The sequence below is a fragment of the Giraffa tippelskirchi genome, chromosome 1, assembly GCF_054371585.1.
Source record: "Giraffa tippelskirchi isolate mGirTip1 chromosome 1, T2T-mGirTip1v1.2.pri, whole genome shotgun sequence".
NCBI classification, from domain to species: Eukaryota; Metazoa; Chordata; class Mammalia; order Artiodactyla; family Giraffidae; genus Giraffa; species Giraffa tippelskirchi.
Window position 1 is genome coordinate 108,027,900 of NC_137275.1, and position 18,969 is coordinate 108,046,868.

Below are 18,969 nucleotides of genomic sequence, written 5' to 3' on the forward strand. Positions count from 1 at the left end.
CTGAGCCCTCCCTGCTCCCGCCTCCACCTCCACACCGGGGTGGACACACAGCCGCCACGTCCAGTCCGTGACAGCCCAACCTCTGCTCCTCACTGGCACCCCAGCACCTCCTCCTGGCTCAGGGCCCCGCCTCTCTTCCCTGGACACTTAGCCTCCCTCATGGATTCTGGGCACAAAGTCTCTCTTCTGTCCAAGGCAAGCTACAAGGCACCACCAGGCTACTTCAACTACCAGGTTACAAATCCTCGAGAGCTCTTCCCTTTCTTCATTCTCTACCAAATAAAGTGCAAACCCCTTGAACTGATCCTCAACATCTCCCGTTCTCTGGTAGAGTCCCCCTCCTCCGTGAGTCTGCAAGCGTTAAGAAGGTCCTAAGGGACGTCCCTAGAGCACTCCTTGCTTCCACTGCAGTGGGGCCCGGGTTCGATCCCTGGTGGGGGAAACCCAGATCCCACATGCCACACAGTGAGCCAAAAAAAGAGAAGGTCCTAAATCTTCTCATTCACCTAACTGCCACCACCTCCGGGGAGCCTGCTCTGCCTCCCCACACAGAAATCACCTCCACCTCCAGACTGCAATGATGAGCTGCCAACATCTCCCAGAACTCAGAACTTACACCATGCGTTCAGGCATTTCTGAACAAACATGCTCCCCGTCTGAGACTGTACATTATCTGAAGGCAGGAGCACACTGTCAGCTGAAACCCCAGGATGGCTGGGGATACAAACAAGGAGAAGGGCAGAATGCGAAAAACAAAGGCAGTTTTCCAAGATAGTAACAATTATGAAAGAACTTCATCTTCAATGGCAGCAGAAAACAGGAAAAGGGAAAAGTGGATTAAAGCTACACTGATCTTGGGTACAAACTCTGCACTGGGAAAGCCTGAGCAAAGAGGACCTGTGTCCCCCGCGCTCCTCACCTCACCTCCCACCCAGGTGGCTCTGGCTTCACCAACCTTTTCTGGGAACTCCTATCTCCCCAGTCACGTCACACCAACTCCAGCCAGAACTCCAGCCAAGCTACCAGAGAAGGCACGTCCTTACCTGTGAACAGTCCTGCCTGACCCAGGACTCGGGAGACGAAGACATCAACGGCGGATTCCACCGCCCGTCCCCTTGCCTTCTCGGGGCGTCTTGGTTTCTCGACAGAGTGACACTCGGTCCAAGAGCCCCCAGAGGCCACTGCCAGCGCCCATCCCTGACCTACGCCCCGCGCAGGCATGAGGGGAAACCTGTTCCCTCTGACTGGGCAGGTACAGCCAGTACCCTGGCAGACACTAGAGTCCCTCCAAACCACACACTATTCGATTAAAAAAGTGCAGACGACCTAAAGGACTTGGCTACTCAAAACAAAAGAACACCAAGTCACGGCTTCTTCCCTTAGCTACAGTGATCGCATCTCAGAGAACACCGTCCAGAGGGTTCTTACTTTTATGACTTTGTTGAGGCATTCGTCAGCCACCATCCTGACATCTGACTCCGCGTCATCACTGCACAGCAGAAAAAGTTCCATAGCGATGCCCAGAAGTTTCTGGAATTCTGGAGAATTTCTAAATGAAAAGAGAAGAGAGACTGTCACAGCCAAGAGAACACACGACGATGAAACGCAGTTAGGTTTCTGGTATCCTGTGTGGGATTCTGGAAGAGAAAAAGGACGTTACATTTACCTTACAGGTAAAATTCATCTTAATAATATATTTCATTTAACCCAATGTATCCAAAATATTACTTCAACATGTAATCAACATGAAGAAATTACTGTGCTATAGAACAATCTTTTTTACAGCACATCTGAATTCAGACACAAAATTTTCATCAGAACTATTTCATTTGGGGGCTTCCGTGGTGGTCCAGTGGTGGGACACGGGCTCGCTCCCTGGTCTGCGAAGACTGGCAGGCTCCCACGTGCTGTGGGGACAGCTAAGTCCGGGCACAATACTGAGCCCGCACACCGCGATCACAGCACCCCCCGCCTGCTGCAACTAGAGGAAGCCCGAGAAGGAGCGAAGACCCAGCACAGCCCAAAAGAAGTAATTAGATAAACCTTTAAAAGAGAGAGGGGGGGGGGGGGAGACAGAAATACGTGTGTAGAGATTCCATACAATTCACAGCTGAAAAAGCAGGCTGACTTGTAATTAGCAGATAACCTGGAACTCGGAAGCACAGCCTAGTGATTGCAGTCTATTGCTAGCAATACTGCATTTTAAACTTCAAAGTTGCTAAGAGACTAGCTCTTTAGTGCTCTCAACACACAAAAAGGAATAACAATGATACGACAGAGGTGCTGGCTAACACCAGGTTGCCGCAGTGCATTATACAAGGGAATCAAACCACCAGTGTTGTGGGCCCATTCTCTCTCAATTTTTAAAAAAGACAAAAAGTAGGTTTACATACTACTTCTAACCATGCTTTTAAGAAGCTCTCCAATAACTAAATCAAATACTGTTTTTAAATTTTAATTTAATAAAATAGATAGAGGACTTAGGGAGTCCCTGGTGCCTAGTGGTTAGCACTCTTGAGCTCTTGCTGCTGTGGCCCCAGGTTCGACCCCTGGCGGGGGAACACATTCTGCGAGCTGCACAGCACGCCCCAAAAACACAACAACAACGAGACACAGGGCTAGTCAGGCTATCTATTTCTGCTTGAGAGAGCTTTACAAGTTGGTCTTTCAAGAAACTTGTCCATCGCACTTGCCTGATGCTACAGCGGACAGGAATCCGTCTGCCAGTGCAGCGGACATGGGTTTGATCCCTGGTCCACAAAGACCTCACGTGCCACGGAGCAACTAAACCCGTACCCCACAGACGTTGAGCCTGTGCTCTAGAGCCTGACAGCCGAAACCACTGAAGCCCGTGGGCCTACAGCCTGTGCTCCACAGCAAGAGAAGCCACTGCAATGCGAGGCCTACCGATCGCAACGGAGAGCAGCCCCCGCTGGCCGCAACTACAGAAAGCCTGTGGGCAGCAACGAAGACCCAGCACCGCCAAACAGAATAAACAGTGCTTTTCGAAAAAGAAACGTGCCCATCATCTAAGTGGTTGAATTTACTGGCATCAAGTTCGTATTTCCTTGTTATCCTTTTACTATCTGTACAACCTACACTGACACCATTTCCCTTTTCCAGACATTAGAAATTTGTGACTTCACTTTTTCCTGATCAGTCTTATTACTCTTACTGACATTCTCAAAGAACACACTTTTCGTTTTATTGACTTTTCTATACACTTCTGTTTTGAATTTTACTGACTTTTGTTATTTTTAGTATGGCCATCCTTCTGCTAAATTTGGGTCTCATTTGCTTTTTAGTTTTCTAAGGTATACTGAGGTTACTGAAGGTCTGAGACCTTTCTTCTTTTATAAAATAGACGTTTAATGCCATAAATGCCCCTTTAAAATGCTATAGCAGCATATTACAAGTTTTTTAATCCTTCCTTTTTATTTTCACTCAATTCAAAATATTTTCAAATTTCCCTTTTGACTTCCTCTTTGACCCATGGATCATGTGGAAATGTGCTATTTGTTTTCCACATAGTGGGGGCTTTTCAAGACCGCCTTTCAACAGAAGAGTCCCAGACACCTACACTGAGGTCGGAGAGCATGCTTTGTGTGACGTTACTGATTTACGTCCACAGACCTGCTTATGGCCCTGCCAGTCTTCCTTGGCACGTGTCCTGTGGGCACTCGAAAGGGGTCTTCTGCTCTCCTGCATGGAGCTTCTGTAAATGTCGATCAGGACACGGTGGGACAGTGTTTTCAGTTTTCGAGATCCAGATTTTAAGAATTTCTGAGAGGCCACTGACATCTGCCTGTAACTGTGGGTTTGTCTATTTCTCCTTGCAATTCCATCAGGTTTTGCTTCGTGTGTTTCTGAAGCTCCGGACTTCAGTACATACACATTTAGGGCTGTCACGCCCACTTGATGAACTGATGCCTTTACTGTTGTTATGAAATGATGATCCTATTCCAGGTCATGGCCTTGGATTAGAGACCCACTTCGATGATAACAGGGCTCCCCTGGTGGCTCAGCTGGTAAAGAATCCACCTGCAATGTGGGAGACCTAGGTTTGATCCCTGCGTTGGGAAGATCCCCTGGAGAAGGGAAAGGCTACCCACTCCAATATTCTGGCCTGGAGAATCCCATGGACTGTATAGTCCATGGGGCCACAAAGAGTCAGACACAACTGAGTGACTTTCACTTCCACTTGATGGTAATATCAGCTTCCATCTGTTCAGGGCCAACATGGTGAACCTCTTTCCATTGTCTTACTGTTAACCTATATGAATCTTTATATTTAAAATGTATTTCTTCTAGGCAGCAGAGACTGGGTCTTGCTTCTCGTTTGATCTGAAAAATCTTTTGCATTTCATGTCATTATTGATACAACTAGGTTTATTTTTTATTTTTTGGCCTCAACGGCTCTCAGCTGCAACGCCCAGGCTCTTCACTGTGGCACTCGGGCTCAGCTGTCCTGCAACATGTGGGATCCCAGCTTCTTGACCAGGGATTGAACCCATGTCCCCTGCATTAGAAGGCGGGTTCTTAATCACCAGACCACCAGAAAAGTCCCTAAAACTAGGTTTGAATCTGCCACTGTACTGCGACTTCCCTATTTGGTCCATATGCTCTTTATTGGCCCTCTTCCCTGCCTTCTTCTGGGTTAAATATTGTTTGGGTCAGCTTCAGTTATTTTCCTCACCGTTGCTCATGTTTTCTTGCTTCTTGGCATTCCTGACCATTTCGGATCAGATGCCAGACCTTATACCTTCTATCTTGTTGGGCGCTATACACTTCTGAATTCCGACGTTCTTGAAGTTTGCCCTGGAATGCAACTGTGTTATTCTGAAGGACTAGGGCCGCCCTGGGCTCCGCCTGCAGGCAGGATCAGAACAGCATCTCATCTAGGGCTGAAGTGAGTCACCCCTGCTGTGAAGGCAAACCCTTCTGAGCAGCTGACCCAAAGCGCCAGAAGGATGAGGTTCCCCCTCTGGCTGGTGAGAGCAGGAGCTCTTCCCGCACTTGGAGTTTCAGCACCTGCTCCCTCCAGCCCCTTCAGGTGACTCTACCCGCAGCTCCAGGCCACTGTCTGCAGCAAGACTCAGCTGAGACCTGAGAGCCCTCACGGGTCTCCAGGTCTCTCTGTGCAGCTTGTCCCTCTCTGATCTTCCCCCCATGGTCCCAGCCACCCTGCCTCCTGAGGCCATCAACTCTGCCTCAGCAACCATGGGCTCTCCCGGGTTTCCCCTCCTCCCGTCCTCACTGGAAAACCCCCTCCAGGCAGTCATCTGGGGAAATCCTGAGGCTCATAGCATTAGCTTTCCATTTTTCCAGAGATGCCTAATACCTGATGCCTTGAAAACCACAGTGAATGCACTGTATCCATTATCAACTGCTTTGGGCAGGAAGGCAAACCCTGTCCTTGTCACTTATCTTGTTGTTCAGTCGCTCAGTCATGTCTGACTCTGTGACCCCCATGGACTGCAGCACGCCAGGCTCCCCTGTCCTCCACTGTCTCCCAGAGTTTGCTCAAACTCATGTCCGTTGAGTCGGTGATGCTATCTAACCATCTGAGTCAGAAGCAAAAATCCTTCATAATTTTCTAATTTAATCTTTATCATATTATTATTATATCACCTAGTCACAGATGTAGAAATCATCTTTAATAAAGTTAACTAATATTCCTTTCCATAAATGTATCAAGTTCAATTCCCCTGTAGGTAAGTCATCAAGATTATTTTTCATTCTTTAACGGGATGACTAGCATTGCACCAGGATCACCGGACACTTTCCTAAGGATAAACTCCTGAAGCGACATGGCCAAATCAAACAGGCCAAACTGCCTTTCATTTTTTTAAATATTTATTTATTTGGCTGCGCCGGGTCTTAGTTGCCGCACACGGGATCTAGTTCCCTGACCAGGAATCGAACCTGGGCCCCCTGCATCGGCAGCACAAAGTCTTAGCCCCTGGACCGTGAAATTCCCCAAGTTGCCTTTTAAAAAAGTTGCATCATCTCTGACAAAATCCTGAGGATTGTTTAATGTCTGTAAAGTTGACAGGTAAAAAAGAAACGTTCTGATTTTTGTTTTCGTCTCATTCCAGTGATTACTAGTAAATCTGAACATTTCTCCACAGGAAGCATGAAATAAGTGTTAGCTATTACGTCTACTGGCTCAGTTACATTTCTTCTTTTCCAAACTGCCCATTCATAGTTTTGCCTGTTTTCCTATTAGAAAGACAGCCTTTTTCTTAATGGTTTACAATTTCTCTCTAAAGAAGCTAGTAAACCTTTGATACATATACCATCAATACTTTCCCCAAGTTGCATTTAAGTTTCAGTTTAAAGTAGATTTTGACATACTGAACTATATTCTAGATAAAACACTTTTTTCCTTTATATTGTAAGCATTCCACAGACTAAGATTAAATGTCCTTTTTGTAGTAATGATTTCACTCTCTTACATTTAGGTAATTAATCTGGCATTTACGTTTGCCTGCAATATGAAGAATATTCCCCTAAATACTCAACTGGTTCAATAATCCATCATTTCCACACTAATACAAGATGTTACCTTTATCGGAAATTCGTATCTGCACATACGCACATACACTTTCCCACTTCCTATTCTGTACCTTCTTTAATGTCTAAGAGCTATTTTAATGTCATGAACACCAGGTCTCACCAATTACTGATGGTTTCAGATTTTGTTTGTTAAAACTGATGTATTTATTCTTGCAGATGAACAAGTTCAAAAATATCTCTACTAGAATTCTGATCAAGCTCATTTTAAATTTATGGATTAATTTAGAGAAAGTTTAACTTTATGATAAGGAACTGTTCCCACGTTGAAAAAGCAGTAGTCATCTGTCCCTTTCAGGGAAGTCCATACAGTCCTTCCATAGTTTCTGCATATCTCTTGTCAATTTCTTCAAATATTATATGTTGGTGCTACTATGAATTGGATCTTGAAGCATTATATTTTCTAACAGATTTAAGCTAATATATGGGAATGGGAAATCTATAGATTCCTGTACACTTATTTTTACCCAATCACCTCATCAAGGCCACTTGCTTAGACGAGGGTGTCGAGGTCCTCCCAAAAGGAAACAAGTTAAAAATGAATCCTCACCCTCCACTGGACAGAAAACATCCGAGTGCTGGGGAAAGAGGGCAGTGAGGTTATCTTCGTTTCTGTATTTCTAACAAATTTTCCGGGTGATTCTGATGTTCGTGCGTATGTAGGAAGCAGGACAGACCACCAAATTGAGAGCTGAAGTAGGCTGAGTCACAACACACCTCAAGGACTCGAGAAGCTGCCTGAAATAAGCCCCGAGAGATAACATCAGTACCTGACAGAAGCTGAAGAACGTACCAGAGATCAGGTACATTAGAGGAGAGACCACAGGAAACGCCAGCCACGAAGACTTCCTAAATCATTACCTGTGTATAAAAGATCCACTGCAGCTCTACAACCCGACATTTCTGAAAAGTATGGAGAACATCTTAAAACAAACACGTTCTTTGATCTGATGCGACCAAAGACAACCTCTCTGCCTCCAAAAAATATCCCATTCATCTGATCCTACGTAGCACAAGCACCGCAAAGACCATTAGCATTACTCCATAAAAACAGAACAGACACAGGAATGGAGAAACTATTAACAGCGATTACCACGATTTACGATGGCAAAGTGAACCACAAACCAGTCTTAACATATCTCAACGTACTTCCCAGGTGGCGCTAGTGGTCAAGAATCTGCCTGAATGCAGAAGACACAAGAGATGCAGGTTCAATTCCTGGGTGGGGAAGACCCACTGGAGGAGGGAAATGGCATCTACTCCAGTATTCCTGCCTGAAAAATTACATGGATAAGAAGAGCCCGGTGGGCCGCAGTCCATGGGGCTGCAAAGAGTCAAACATGACTGAGCAATTGAACACACACTCACTCACACACACACACGCCCCCACACACAGGTGTGAATCTAAGCCAACAGTCCATCAAGTCCACTGGGAATTATTAAGAAACAAAGTAAGCGTAAGGCATGAAGCACTCAGAATGGAAAAGGTCTATTTTCTGGGTCCATAAGCTTTCGATGTGAGGTGTTCTTCCTGAGACCTGGATGCTGGAAGGCTGATGAGCACAGCTGTGCGAAGGAAGCAGCAGGCCCCGGGGGTCTGCCAGGCATCTAACGTCCATTCACATAAGAGTCATGGCGGCTTGCAGGACAACGTGCGCCACCACAGGATGGATTTCTGCCTCTCAGGAGCTCATGAGCACTTTCACGCAGCTCTCAACAGCGTCCCACGGGTGTCGCTCCTCCCACAAGAGCTCTGTACACTGAGTTTACACATCAAAGACGAGGCCACAGGGACTCCAAGAAGTTGGCCTCGTCCGAAGCTGCATGGCTTATTCGGAGCGGAGACAGAATTCAAACCTTCTCCCCTACTTTTACTTAGTACTGTTGTCTACAATAGCATGCTAACTTAGAATTTTTGTATTCTTATTTTCAGCACATATTCTCACTTGTCACTTCATTTCTTCCCACAATATTTCTACAAATTAGATGAGAACAGTAATCATACACTGTCTTTCAAAATGGCATTGAGTTCAACTAAAATGAAATAGCCTACATGAAATCACTTTGAAAGCATAAAATACAAGTGGCAAGTATAAAATACAAGTGGCAATGTGCCACTAAAAATAAATGAATCACCAAATTTCTGTCAGTACGAAAACCAAGGTGATTATTCTTAGAGGTTTTTCTAATAGATTACAAAGAGCCCTTCCCAACAGGAGAAGAACATGGATGATTTACTCCAAGAGAAAGTACTTACTCCAAGAGAAGTATTTCACACGTCCCATCCGAGTAACGGAGTTCAGAAACCATAAGCACATCTGTTTCCTACTCACTCATTTAGAGACAGGCTTAAAATAACTACCACCCACAGATACAAGGAACAGTACTCAGAAAGAGAGACAGACAGTAAAAAGCAAGGAGAAGGAGGAGAATCAGCAAAAAAGCGATACAAGAAGGTGCTGCCTGCTCACCCCACAGGCAAGCCTGAGCCAGGGAGGTGGGCCTCCGGTTAACGCCCATGATCCCACCATCCCAAAGCTGTGATGAGCAGGGAGCACCCCCACAGGGCGGACAGGGCAGAGCGCAGAAGAAAAGCAACCACGAGATCCCAGTAATCGGGCAGGCTCTTGTTCCCACACCGCAATAAGTAAAATACAAACATGCTGTTCAGTTATCCAAATGGTTACAACGACACGGTGTAAGATTACAAGAAGGAAGCATTACTCATTACGGTGTCTGGAAATCCTCCATATCCACCGCCAGAAGGGGGAGGGGTCCCGTCAAGGTTTCAAAACAACTGGGGCGACGAAGAACATTCTAGCCCATTAAGGATGAAAACACAGAAGTGTTCTATTTTCACTAGAAAGTTCAAAGTGCAGTTACCTGAGAGACTGTGCCACTATGTTTTCACGTATTGTCAGACAATGATTCACACGGTCTTGGTGGCTGAGAGTTCTTTCTTTCTAAAAGGGGGAAAAAAAGAGTAAAGGAAGTTAGTGTTGTCCACTCCATCTATTTCTACGTGGCATTCATTCATTCATTCAACACAGCTTCTTTGACTCCAAGGAGTAAAACCGTGCGGGGGCAGGGTGCTCTGAGGTCAGAGAGGTGGGGTGGGCCGAACCCCGGGTTCCCTCCAGGACTGGGCTCCACAGAAAACTCAGGGGGCGTCACTAACACGCCTGCCTTCTCTGCTGCAGAGAGAAGAAACTGCAGCGCCAACAGGGCTGGCCCAGGATCACGTGGACAGAGGGAGCTTCAATTCAGCGCAATAGTATAACACCTACTCTACACAGCAGCCCCCTCGCAAAACCACACGGACGGACGAGTCAGCCCCACACAGGCCTCACACGATGAAGTATGAGAGAATGTATTAACACAATGGCTAAGTGCTCCTATATCTCTGAATGGCTACAAACAAGTACCCTGCCCAGAGCCTTTCTCAAAAGCCTCCTAGTGAGACTTTTCAGTCAAAATTTTAAAAAGGAGACAGACTGGCCAAGAAGATGAGATAAAAGGTGCCTGCTTCTCACCCAAACCTATGACTTCAGAGGTCTCTTAAGCAGGCACCGGAGAAATACAGAAGACAGGGATGATCCAAAGAGGAAGCGAAAAAGAAATCAGGCTTGATGATTACATCCAAAAAAGGATCCGAGTGTCTGACAGCTACCAGGACATGGTACTAACTAGCAACAGTGAGACCAGAAGACTCCTACGTTTTTGAGGCAATTCTATAAAGAGTACCAAAGAGATTAAAATACTAATTGACCAACACCTCCGTTTAATCCCTAATGCAACTGCAGGCCGGAGAAGGCAACGGCACCCCACTCCAGTACTCTTGCTTGGAAAATCCCATGGACGGAGGAGCCTGGTAGGCTCCAGTCCATGGGGTCGCTAAGAGTCAGACACGACTGAGCGACTTCACGTTCACGCACTAGAGAAGGAAATGGCAACCCACTCCAGTATTCTTGCCTGGAGAATCCCAGGGACGGCGGAGCCTGGTGGGCTGCCGTCTATGGGGTCGCACAGAGTCAGACACGACTGAAGCGACTTAGCAGCAGTAGCAGCAGCAGCAACTGCAGGCTCCAAAAAACTACACGTGAAGGAACAGACTCTTCCAATTGTGCAAACCAAGAAAGACACACCCTCAAAAGGCAGTTCAGACGTGGCCAGGGAAGAACATGGACAAGGAAGAGTCTCCCGAGCGGAAAGTCAGGGCCCAGGAGAAGGAAAGACAGGCCTGGATGAGAGGCCAAGTCCATGGTGTGCAGAGAGGGGCTCCCAGTCAGCAGCCAGTAAGTCTCTCACCACATGGACAGGTGACCATGTCCCCCACTGGTCTCCTTCCTAAAAGAGACTCGCTGATGAGCTGTGCTGTGGGCTGCTAGGCACCCACCAAAACACCGTGCTTCCCTTCTCAGACACGAGCTTCCTGCTGACAAGTCCCACAGCCCGGCTTCCCTGCAGCCAGGCACACACAAGTGACTGTTCACACAGATGAAACGGGAACACAGCAGCGAGTGGAGCTTCTGCCTGTGGCTTGCCCAGGGCACCACCCCCTCCTTTTAGCTTCCCCCAACTGGAACAGACACTTCTAACACCCAGTTTCTGAACGTACAGACAAAGACAACAAAAAGGCTGCAGGGTGACAGGATGGAAGGAGCCTGGGTCCTGAGTGGCAGGAGGAGGCAGAGGCCTTTCACCTCCCGCCCACCTGAGTCACTCACTTCAAAAGTGCTGGGATGGAAACAATCCAAATGTCTCAGTGGATGGATAAACAGCTGCCACGGAGTAACGGAATACTGCTTGGCAGTGAAAGAAGCAAACGACTGACACACACAAGGATGAATCTCAATGCATCTGCTTCAAGGTACACAGGGATGATTCAATTTATGCCACAGTCTTTACCTTTAAGGGAATGTAAAGTGGTCTGAAATTTACAGGGTCCTGGCAGGGGAGGAGTACACTAAAAAAGGTACCGATGAGTGAACTGGATTCCAAACTGGGAAAGGAGTACGTCAAGACTATATATTGTCACCCTGGTTATTTAACGTCTATGTAGAGTACATCATCCGAAATGCCAGGCTGGATGAAGCACAAACTGGAATCAAGATTGCCAGGAAAAATATAAATAACCTCAGATATGTAGGTGACACCAACCTAATGGCAGAAAGTGAAGAGGAACTAAAGAGCCTCGTGATGAAGGTTAAAGAGGAGAGTGAAAAGCTGGCTTAAAACTCAACTTTCAAAAAACTAAGATCACGGCATCCGGTCCCATCACTTCATGGCAAATAGATGGGAAACCAGTGGAAACAGTGACAGACTTTATTTTCTTGGGCTCCAAAATCACTGCAGATGGTGACTGCAGCCATGAAATTAAAAGACGCTTGCTCCTTGGAAGAAAAGCTATGAAAAACCTAGACAGCGTATTAAAAAGCAGAGACATTACTTTCCTGACAAAGGTCCGTCCATCTAGTCAAGGCTATGGTTTTTCCAGTAGGCAGGTATGGATGTGAGAGTTGGACTGTGAAGAAGGATGAGCGCCAAAGAACTGATGCTTCTCAGCTGTGGTGCTGGAAAAGACTCTTGAGAGTCCCTTGGACCTCAAGGAGATCCAACCAGTCAATCCTAAAGGAAATCAACTCTGAATATTCATTGGAAGGACCGACGCTAAAGCTGCCTTTTCATACTGTTCATGGGTTCTCAAGGCAAGAACACTGAAGTGGTTTGCCCTTCCCTTCTCCAGAGGACCACGTTTTGTCAGAGCTCTCCACCATGACCCGTCTGTCCTGGGTGGCCCTACACAGCACGACGCATAGCTCACTGAGTTAGACACGGCTCTGGTCCATGGGATCAGACTGGTTAGTCTTCTGTGACTGTGGTTTTCATTCTGTCTGCCCTCTGATGGAGAAGGATAAGAGGCTTATGGAAGCTTCCTGAAGGGAGAGACTCAGGAAAGACTGGGGAAGGCTGACGGCAGGAGGAGAAGGGGACAACAGAGGCTGAGATGTTTGGATGGCATCACATACTCAATGGACATGAGTCCGAGTAAACTGCGAGTTGGTGATGGACAGGGAGGCCTGGCATGCTGCAGTCCATGGGGTTGCAAAGGGTGGGATACAACTGAGCAACTGAACTGAACTGATGCTGAAGCTCCAATACTTTGGCCACATGATGTGAAGAGCCGACTCTTAAGAAAAGACCCTGATGCTGAGAAAGATTGAAGGCAGGAGGAGAAGGGGGTGACAGAGGATGAGATGGTTGGATTGCACCACTGACTCAATGGACATGAGTTTGAGCAAACAAACTCTGGGAGATTGTGAAGGACAGGGAAGCCCGGGGTGCTGCAGTCCATGGGGTTGCAATGAGTCAGACATGACTGAGGGAGTGAACAACAGCAACTATATAGATATGTGTGTGTGTGTGTGTGTGTGTGTATGTATGTGTACATCAGACCTCAGTTTGAAAAAGAAAGTACTATGAGAGTTTAAATGCTCTCTTCTTTGAGCCACCACATTAAAGTCTCGATTACAGCAGCTCACCTAGTTGAAGACCTTAAGTCATCAAGAAAATTAAAGAACACTGACCTCTCCCAACAAGTTAGGAGGCAAACGAACTCTCTTCTGTATGGCTCCCTTCCAAAGTGAAAACCCACAAAGGCCTTAAATGAGCTGCATTCACACACCCGGTCTCCCAGCTCGACTGGCAATGACCCCTCTGTGGGCAGCCTCTTACCCTAGGGTCTAAAACAACTCCTGGGGGGATGGCCATCAGAAAAAGCTGACAAACACTAAATTGAGTGCACCTCACTATCTAAGATGGTCACAACAGAAAAGTGATCAATACAAATATAAGCTTTAAAAAGAACTGTGTCTCTCTCCTCGCATGTGGACTAGGCCACAAGAATACAGGTAACAAAAAATGATACCACTTTCTGAACCTGCTGCCTGATTTCCTTAAGACTCACATGTGCTGCACCCGCGGCCCCATGCTAGAATTTGAGCAAAATTTATGAGACAAGCAAAAAAGCAAAGACCGAATACCAATTTCACCCATCAAAATAAAAGTACACTCCTGTGTTGTCTGCTTGGGTCTAGCTCCTCCTCTGAGCTCCCTGTGGGGATAGAGAGAAAGATGTGTGTGTGTGTGTGTGTGTGTGTGTGTGTGTGGATAGAGAGAAAGATATGTGTGTGTGTGTGTGTGTGGTGTCCGACTCTTTACCACCCCATGGACTGTAGCTCACCAGGTTCCTTTGCCCACGGGGTTTTCCAGACAAGAATACTGGAGCGGACAGCCATCCCGTCTCCAGGGGAACTTCCTGACCCAGGGATCAAACCTGTATCTCCCTCTCTTGCATTGCAGGCAGATTCTTCACTGCTGAGCCATCGGGGAAGCCTGCCCTATTCCCCCAGGGCTCCTGCCCCAGGCCCTGCCATGAGCCAGCACCACACTCTGGAAGGAACGCTTCCCACGGTTACCTCTCCAGGGATGACAGACTCACTGAGAACAAGCGCGTGCCTCTCACGGGCACTCAGCCCAGCACCTACACTGGACAGGTGTTTCACAGACAACAAAGGAGTGGGCAAGTGCTTGCCGTACAAGAGTAGGTTGAAAGTGAAAGAAAATGAAAGTCACTCAGTCGTGTCTGACTCTTTGCAACCCCATGGACTTAGTCCATGGAATTCTCCAGGCCAGAATACTGGAGTGGGTACCCTTTCCCTTCTCCTGGGGATCTGCCCAACCCAGGGATCAAACCCAGGTCTCCCGCACTGCAGGCAGAGTCTACTGGCTGAGCCACAAGGGAAGACCAAAGGAGTAGGTTAAATACACAGTAAAACTGACTCAAAAGTCTTGAGTCAATCTTACCAACAGGTTTCGGAAGATAAATGATAATTATGTTAACCTTGAGTTTCTAAAACCAAGAGATGGAAAGAGAAGTAGAAACAGCAGAGCTTAAAAAAAGAGAGACCCTGAAGAGCAGTCCCACGCGACTGAGCTCAAGCAGCTTGTGGAGTCCCAGCTGCAGCCCTCAGGTGTGACCAAGACGTCAGTGACGGCCCGTCTGTGACCCTGACTGTCACAGCTTTACTGCCAGAAAGGGTGAGTACACGTCCCATCACGGTCAGCTACGAAGAAAGCGCATGTTTCAGATCTCTCTTCTAACTCATCCAAAGTCACTTCCCAGCAATCCACACCGATTTGAGGGGGAAAACATCTGCCCTGATTAAATTTTACTCTTTTCTGCACTCAATAGGTAGCTCTAAAATCATAAAATTCTTCAGGTAGATGGATGGTCTTCAGTGGTGACTGATCTTATATTAAAATTCAAACAATAATGACTAGGTGGCGCTAGTGGTAAAGAATCCGCCTGTTAACGCAGGAGAAGCAACAGCTGTGGTTTCATCTCTGGGGAGAGAAGATCCCCTGGAGAAGGAAATGGCAACCACTCCAGGATTCTTGCCTGGATAACTCCATGGACAGAGGAGCCTGGCAGGCTACACAGTCCATGGGGTCACGAAGAGTTGGACACGACTGAGTACGCATGCACGCACCTATTTTGAGTGAGGAGCATAAAAACAAACTACCTGATTGCTACCTAAATAATTATGACAAAATCTCCGCTTTTATCACACTGAAGAATCAGTTCAGTTCAGCTCAGTCGCTCAGTCGTGTCCGACTCTTTGCGACCCCATGCATCTCAGCACGCAAGGCCTCCCCGTCCATCACCAACTCCCAGAGTCTACCCAAACCCATGTCCATCGAGTGGGTGATGCCATCCAGCCATCGCATCCTCTGTCGTCCCCTTCTCCTCCTGCCCCTAATCCTTCCCAGCATCAGGGTCTTTTCCAATGAGTCAACTCTTCGCATGAGGTGGCCAAAGTATTGGAGTTTCAGCTTCAACATCAGTCCTTCCAATGAACACCCAGGACTGACCTCTTTAAGGTTGGACTGGTTGAATCTTCTTGCAGTCCAAGGGACTCTCAAGAGTCTTCTCCAACACCACAGTTCAAAAGCATCAATTCTTCGGCACTCAGCTTTCTTCACCATACAACTCTCACATCCGTACATGACCAGTGGAAAAACCACAGCCTTGACTAGATGAACCTTTGTTGACAAAGTAATGCCTCTGCTTTTAAATATGCTATCTAGGTTGGTCATAACCTTCCTTCCAAGGAGTAAGCGTCTTTTAACTTCACGGCTGCAATCACCATCTGCAGTGATTTTGGAGCCCCCAAAAATCAAGTCTGACACTGTTTCCCCATCTATTTCCCATGAAGTGATAGGAGTAGATGCCATGATCTTAGTTTTCTCAATGTTGAGCTTTAAGCCAACTTTTTCACTCTCCTCTTTCACTTTCATCAAGAGGCTCTTTAGTTCTTCTTCACTTTCTGCCATAAGGGTGGTGTCATCTGCATATCTGAAGTTATTGATATTTCTCCCAGCAATCTTGATTTCAGCTTGTGCTTCTTCCAGCCCAGCGTTTCTCATGATGCACTCTGCATATAAGTTAAAGAAGCAGAGTGACAATATACAGCCTTGACGTACTCCCTTCCCAATTTTAAGCCAGTCCGTTGTTACATGTCCAGTTCTAACTGTTGCTTCTTGACCTGCACACAGATTTCTCAGGAGGCAGGTAAGGTGGTCTGGTATTCCTATCTCTTCAAGGATTTTCCACAGTTTGTTGTGATCCACACAATCAAAGGCTTTAGTGTAGCCAACGAAGCAGATTTGTTTTTGGAATTCCCTTGCTTTTTCTATGATCCAATGAATGTTGACAATTTGATCTCTGCTTCCTCTGCCTTTTCTAAATCCATCTTGTACACCTGGAAGTTCTCAGTTATGTACTGCTGAAGCCCAGCTTGAAGGATTTTGAGCATTACTTTGCTATCATGTGAAATGTGTCTGCCACAGGAGACTGTCCGCAGACACCCATCCAGGTTCTGGCCAGCGTGACTGCGATGCCCGTGAAATGGACATCACTCGCCCCGACGATTAACCTCTCCCTCAGCAAGATGTGATTTATTTCCAACTGCAGACAAGTAATAAACTTCAGTCCACTCGTCCCACTATGGAAGGCCGTTTTATTGTTTCTTGTGTGTTAATAACAACCATCTAGGCTAAGTTCACACTTACGGGGCGACCACCGCTCATTTAAGGGGCCTGCAGACCGCCTTGAACTGAGACAAGCCGGTCTCTTTCCAACACTTCAGTCTTCTGCTGCGACCCCCGAACTAAACGAAAAGCCCTGAGGCTACGGGAAGACAGGCCCGACTGACTCCCAGCCTGTTTAAAGGGGGCCCCGCCAGAGGCTCCCCATTGGAACGCGCGCGCTCCCCCGCCCTCCAGCCCGACGTCCCCGGGCATGAGGTCACCACTGTCCCTGCATCACTCGGGCTCCCAATTCCCGGCTCCTCGGGGAGCGGCCAGCGCCCGCGCGGCCCTGCTCCCCTCAGAGCAGAAGAGTGGGGGCTGGACGCGGCCTCGGCTCGGCCGAGTCCTGCTCATAACGCAACCCCGGTTCCTCCCCAAACTGGGCAGCCGGGAGGGCAGAGGGCCGGGGCCGCCTCCGTGCCTCCGCGGGAGGCTGGCGAAGGCCGGGGAGGGCTGGGGCCGAGCTGCGGCGGGTCAGTACTCACGGTCGGTGCAGCGGCTCCTCGGCCACGGCCGGGCATAGCGGCGGCGGCGGCGGCGGCTGAGGCGGCGGCGGCTGAGGCGGCGGCTGCGCCTGCGGCGGCGGCTGCGGGGGCTGAGGCGGCTGAAGCGGCGGCGGCGGCTGCTGCTGCTGCTGGAAGGACTTAAGGGACTCGAAGGCCTTCATCAGCTTTTCCAGGGTCGCCATGGCGGCCTGCGGCCCCGCGGGGACAGCGCCCGGAGCCCTCGAGCTGGCTTGCGGCTCTGCTCAGCAGCGCGGCAATGAATCAGGCTCGGGGCCGACGGCAGGAACGGAACACAGGCGCCCGGCCATCTTGGGTCCGTCCCGGCAGCCACCTCGGCCAAACGCCCCGCGACGCTCCGCCGTTGGGCGGGGCGGGGCCAGGCCGGCGGGATTGACAGCCGGAGGCGGTGGCCTCCGCAAAAGGCCAGAAGCGGCGCCCGCCCGGCTCTACGCGTCCGCCGTCTCGCCTCCTGGAGCCGCCGAGGCCACAGACATCAGCGCGCTCCTCCCAGGAAAAAACGAGGTGGGCCGTGCGGACGTGAGGGGTCGCGACGGCGAGGCGGGGCGGGGCGAGAAGGGGCGGGGCGGGGCGGGGCGGAGGGGCGGGGCGGGGCGGAGGGGCGGGGCGGAGGTGCGGGGCGGGGCGGGGCGCGGCGGGGCGGGGCGGGGCGGGGCGCGGCGCGGCGCGGCGGGGCGCGGCGCGGCGCGGCGCGGCGGGGCGCGGCGCGGCGGCGCGCGGCGCGGCGGGGCGGGGCGCGGCGGGGCGCGGCGCGGCGGCGCGCGGCGCGGCGGGGCGGGGCGCGGCGGCGCGGGGCGCGGCGGCGCGCGGCGTGGCGGCAGTGAGCCTCCGGCTAGCTGGCGAACGATCCACTAGGAGAGGAGCCCCCGAGTGACGCCCGCGGGTGGAAGGGCGGGCCGGCCACGGGCTCGGAGCCTGAGACCCCGCGGGGGAGCCTGCCCACTCAGCGTCCCGGGCGGAGGGAGAGCTCACGGGACAGCCCTGCAGAGAAGGGAGCGGGGAGTGGTGCGCCTCAGGCGGAGCCAGGGCACTCTCAGGTGGAGCCCAGGTGGGGTCCCCGAGTCGAGCACATCCCTGGAGGGTCACTGCGCAGCCCGAGAAGAACCGAGGGGCTTGGGGCTGGCACGGCTGGTCAGAACCTGCCTGGTCTGCGCCTGCTGTCGCGAGAGGCCGTGGCTGGTATAGCGAGCAGCAGCTTTGGCCCCAGAGGTCCCTCACCCGCATGACCGCTTGACCCAAGGGTGTCCCCCCCCTTGACCGAGGCCGGCTGCGTGGGCGGGCCCGGGGCTCCAGAGCCTCAGCACCTGGAGGGGGGCCCTGAGCAAGCCGAGGGGCGGCACGTGGGTGGCCCCCAGGAGAAGTCCCCAGTTCTGGGCCACAAGCCACATCTCCACCTGATTCCAGAGCCTGTTTTCCCAAAGCAGCCAGGTGAGTGGAAACCCAGCACCGCCACAGGAAACCGTGTCCCCACGGGAACAGCAACGGCCCCCTTGCTATGGGGAGAGGGCCTATGGGGAGAGAAGATACTCCATAGATACCAACCCTTCCTAGAAGGCCTGAGTTAGACTCTTCAAAAGGATGTGTAATACTGGCAGAAAGTTTCTTACTCTGCTCTTAGAAATTTCTAGAATAAATAAGACATATTCTCACTCTTCTGTGATAAAACTCTCTCTAAATAGCCATACCCATTACCCCAAATCATCCCCTGGCAGAGCAT

General features: G+C 49.7%; 2 protein-coding genes and 1 long non-coding RNA gene across 9 annotated transcripts in view; 2 read left to right on the plus strand and 1 right to left on the minus strand.

Annotated features, from left to right (window-relative positions):
• Window positions 1-18,969, minus strand: part of LOC145506028 (kazrin-A-like) — a 38,817-nt gene that overhangs the window by 8,042 nt on the left and 11,806 nt on the right. Inside the window, exons 1-3 of one of the 2 annotated variants that reach the window (XM_081489635.1) lie at window positions 17,214-17,559; window positions 9,460-9,539; window positions 1,429-1,549 (exon numbers count right to left, since the gene is read on the minus strand). In XM_081489635.1, the coding sequence (XP_081345761.1) occupies window positions 1,429-1,549; window positions 9,460-9,539; window positions 17,214-17,249 (237 nt within the window). In that variant the 5' untranslated portion in view covers window positions 17,250-17,559. Of the gene's footprint in view, window positions 1-1,428; window positions 1,550-9,459; window positions 9,540-17,213; window positions 17,560-18,969 lie in introns of those variants that run through there. The other variant, XM_081489644.1, reaches the window with a different exon arrangement.
• On the plus strand, window positions 1,556-16,646 carry LOC145506905 (uncharacterized). Its single transcript, XR_014054433.1, has 4 exons — window positions 1,556-1,673; window positions 9,777-11,446; window positions 13,939-14,676; window positions 16,489-16,646. It is a non-coding gene; the product is annotated as an uncharacterized LOC145506905 (long non-coding RNA).
• The window catches only part of LOC145506617 (uncharacterized), a 150,076-nt gene continuing 148,066 nt past the window's right edge, over window positions 16,960-18,969 (plus strand). For 5 of the 6 annotated variants that reach the window (XR_014054095.1, XR_014054075.1, XR_014054084.1 and 2 more), the window contains exon 1: window positions 17,592-17,756. Coding sequence is in view for 1 of the 6 variants with exons in the window: in XM_081491666.1 (XP_081347792.1) it covers window positions 17,415-17,756; window positions 18,657-18,803 (489 nt within the window). In the remaining 5 variants the exon portion in view is untranslated. Of the gene's footprint in view, window positions 17,757-18,656; window positions 18,902-18,969 lie in introns of those variants that run through there. The other variant, XM_081491666.1, reaches the window with a different exon arrangement.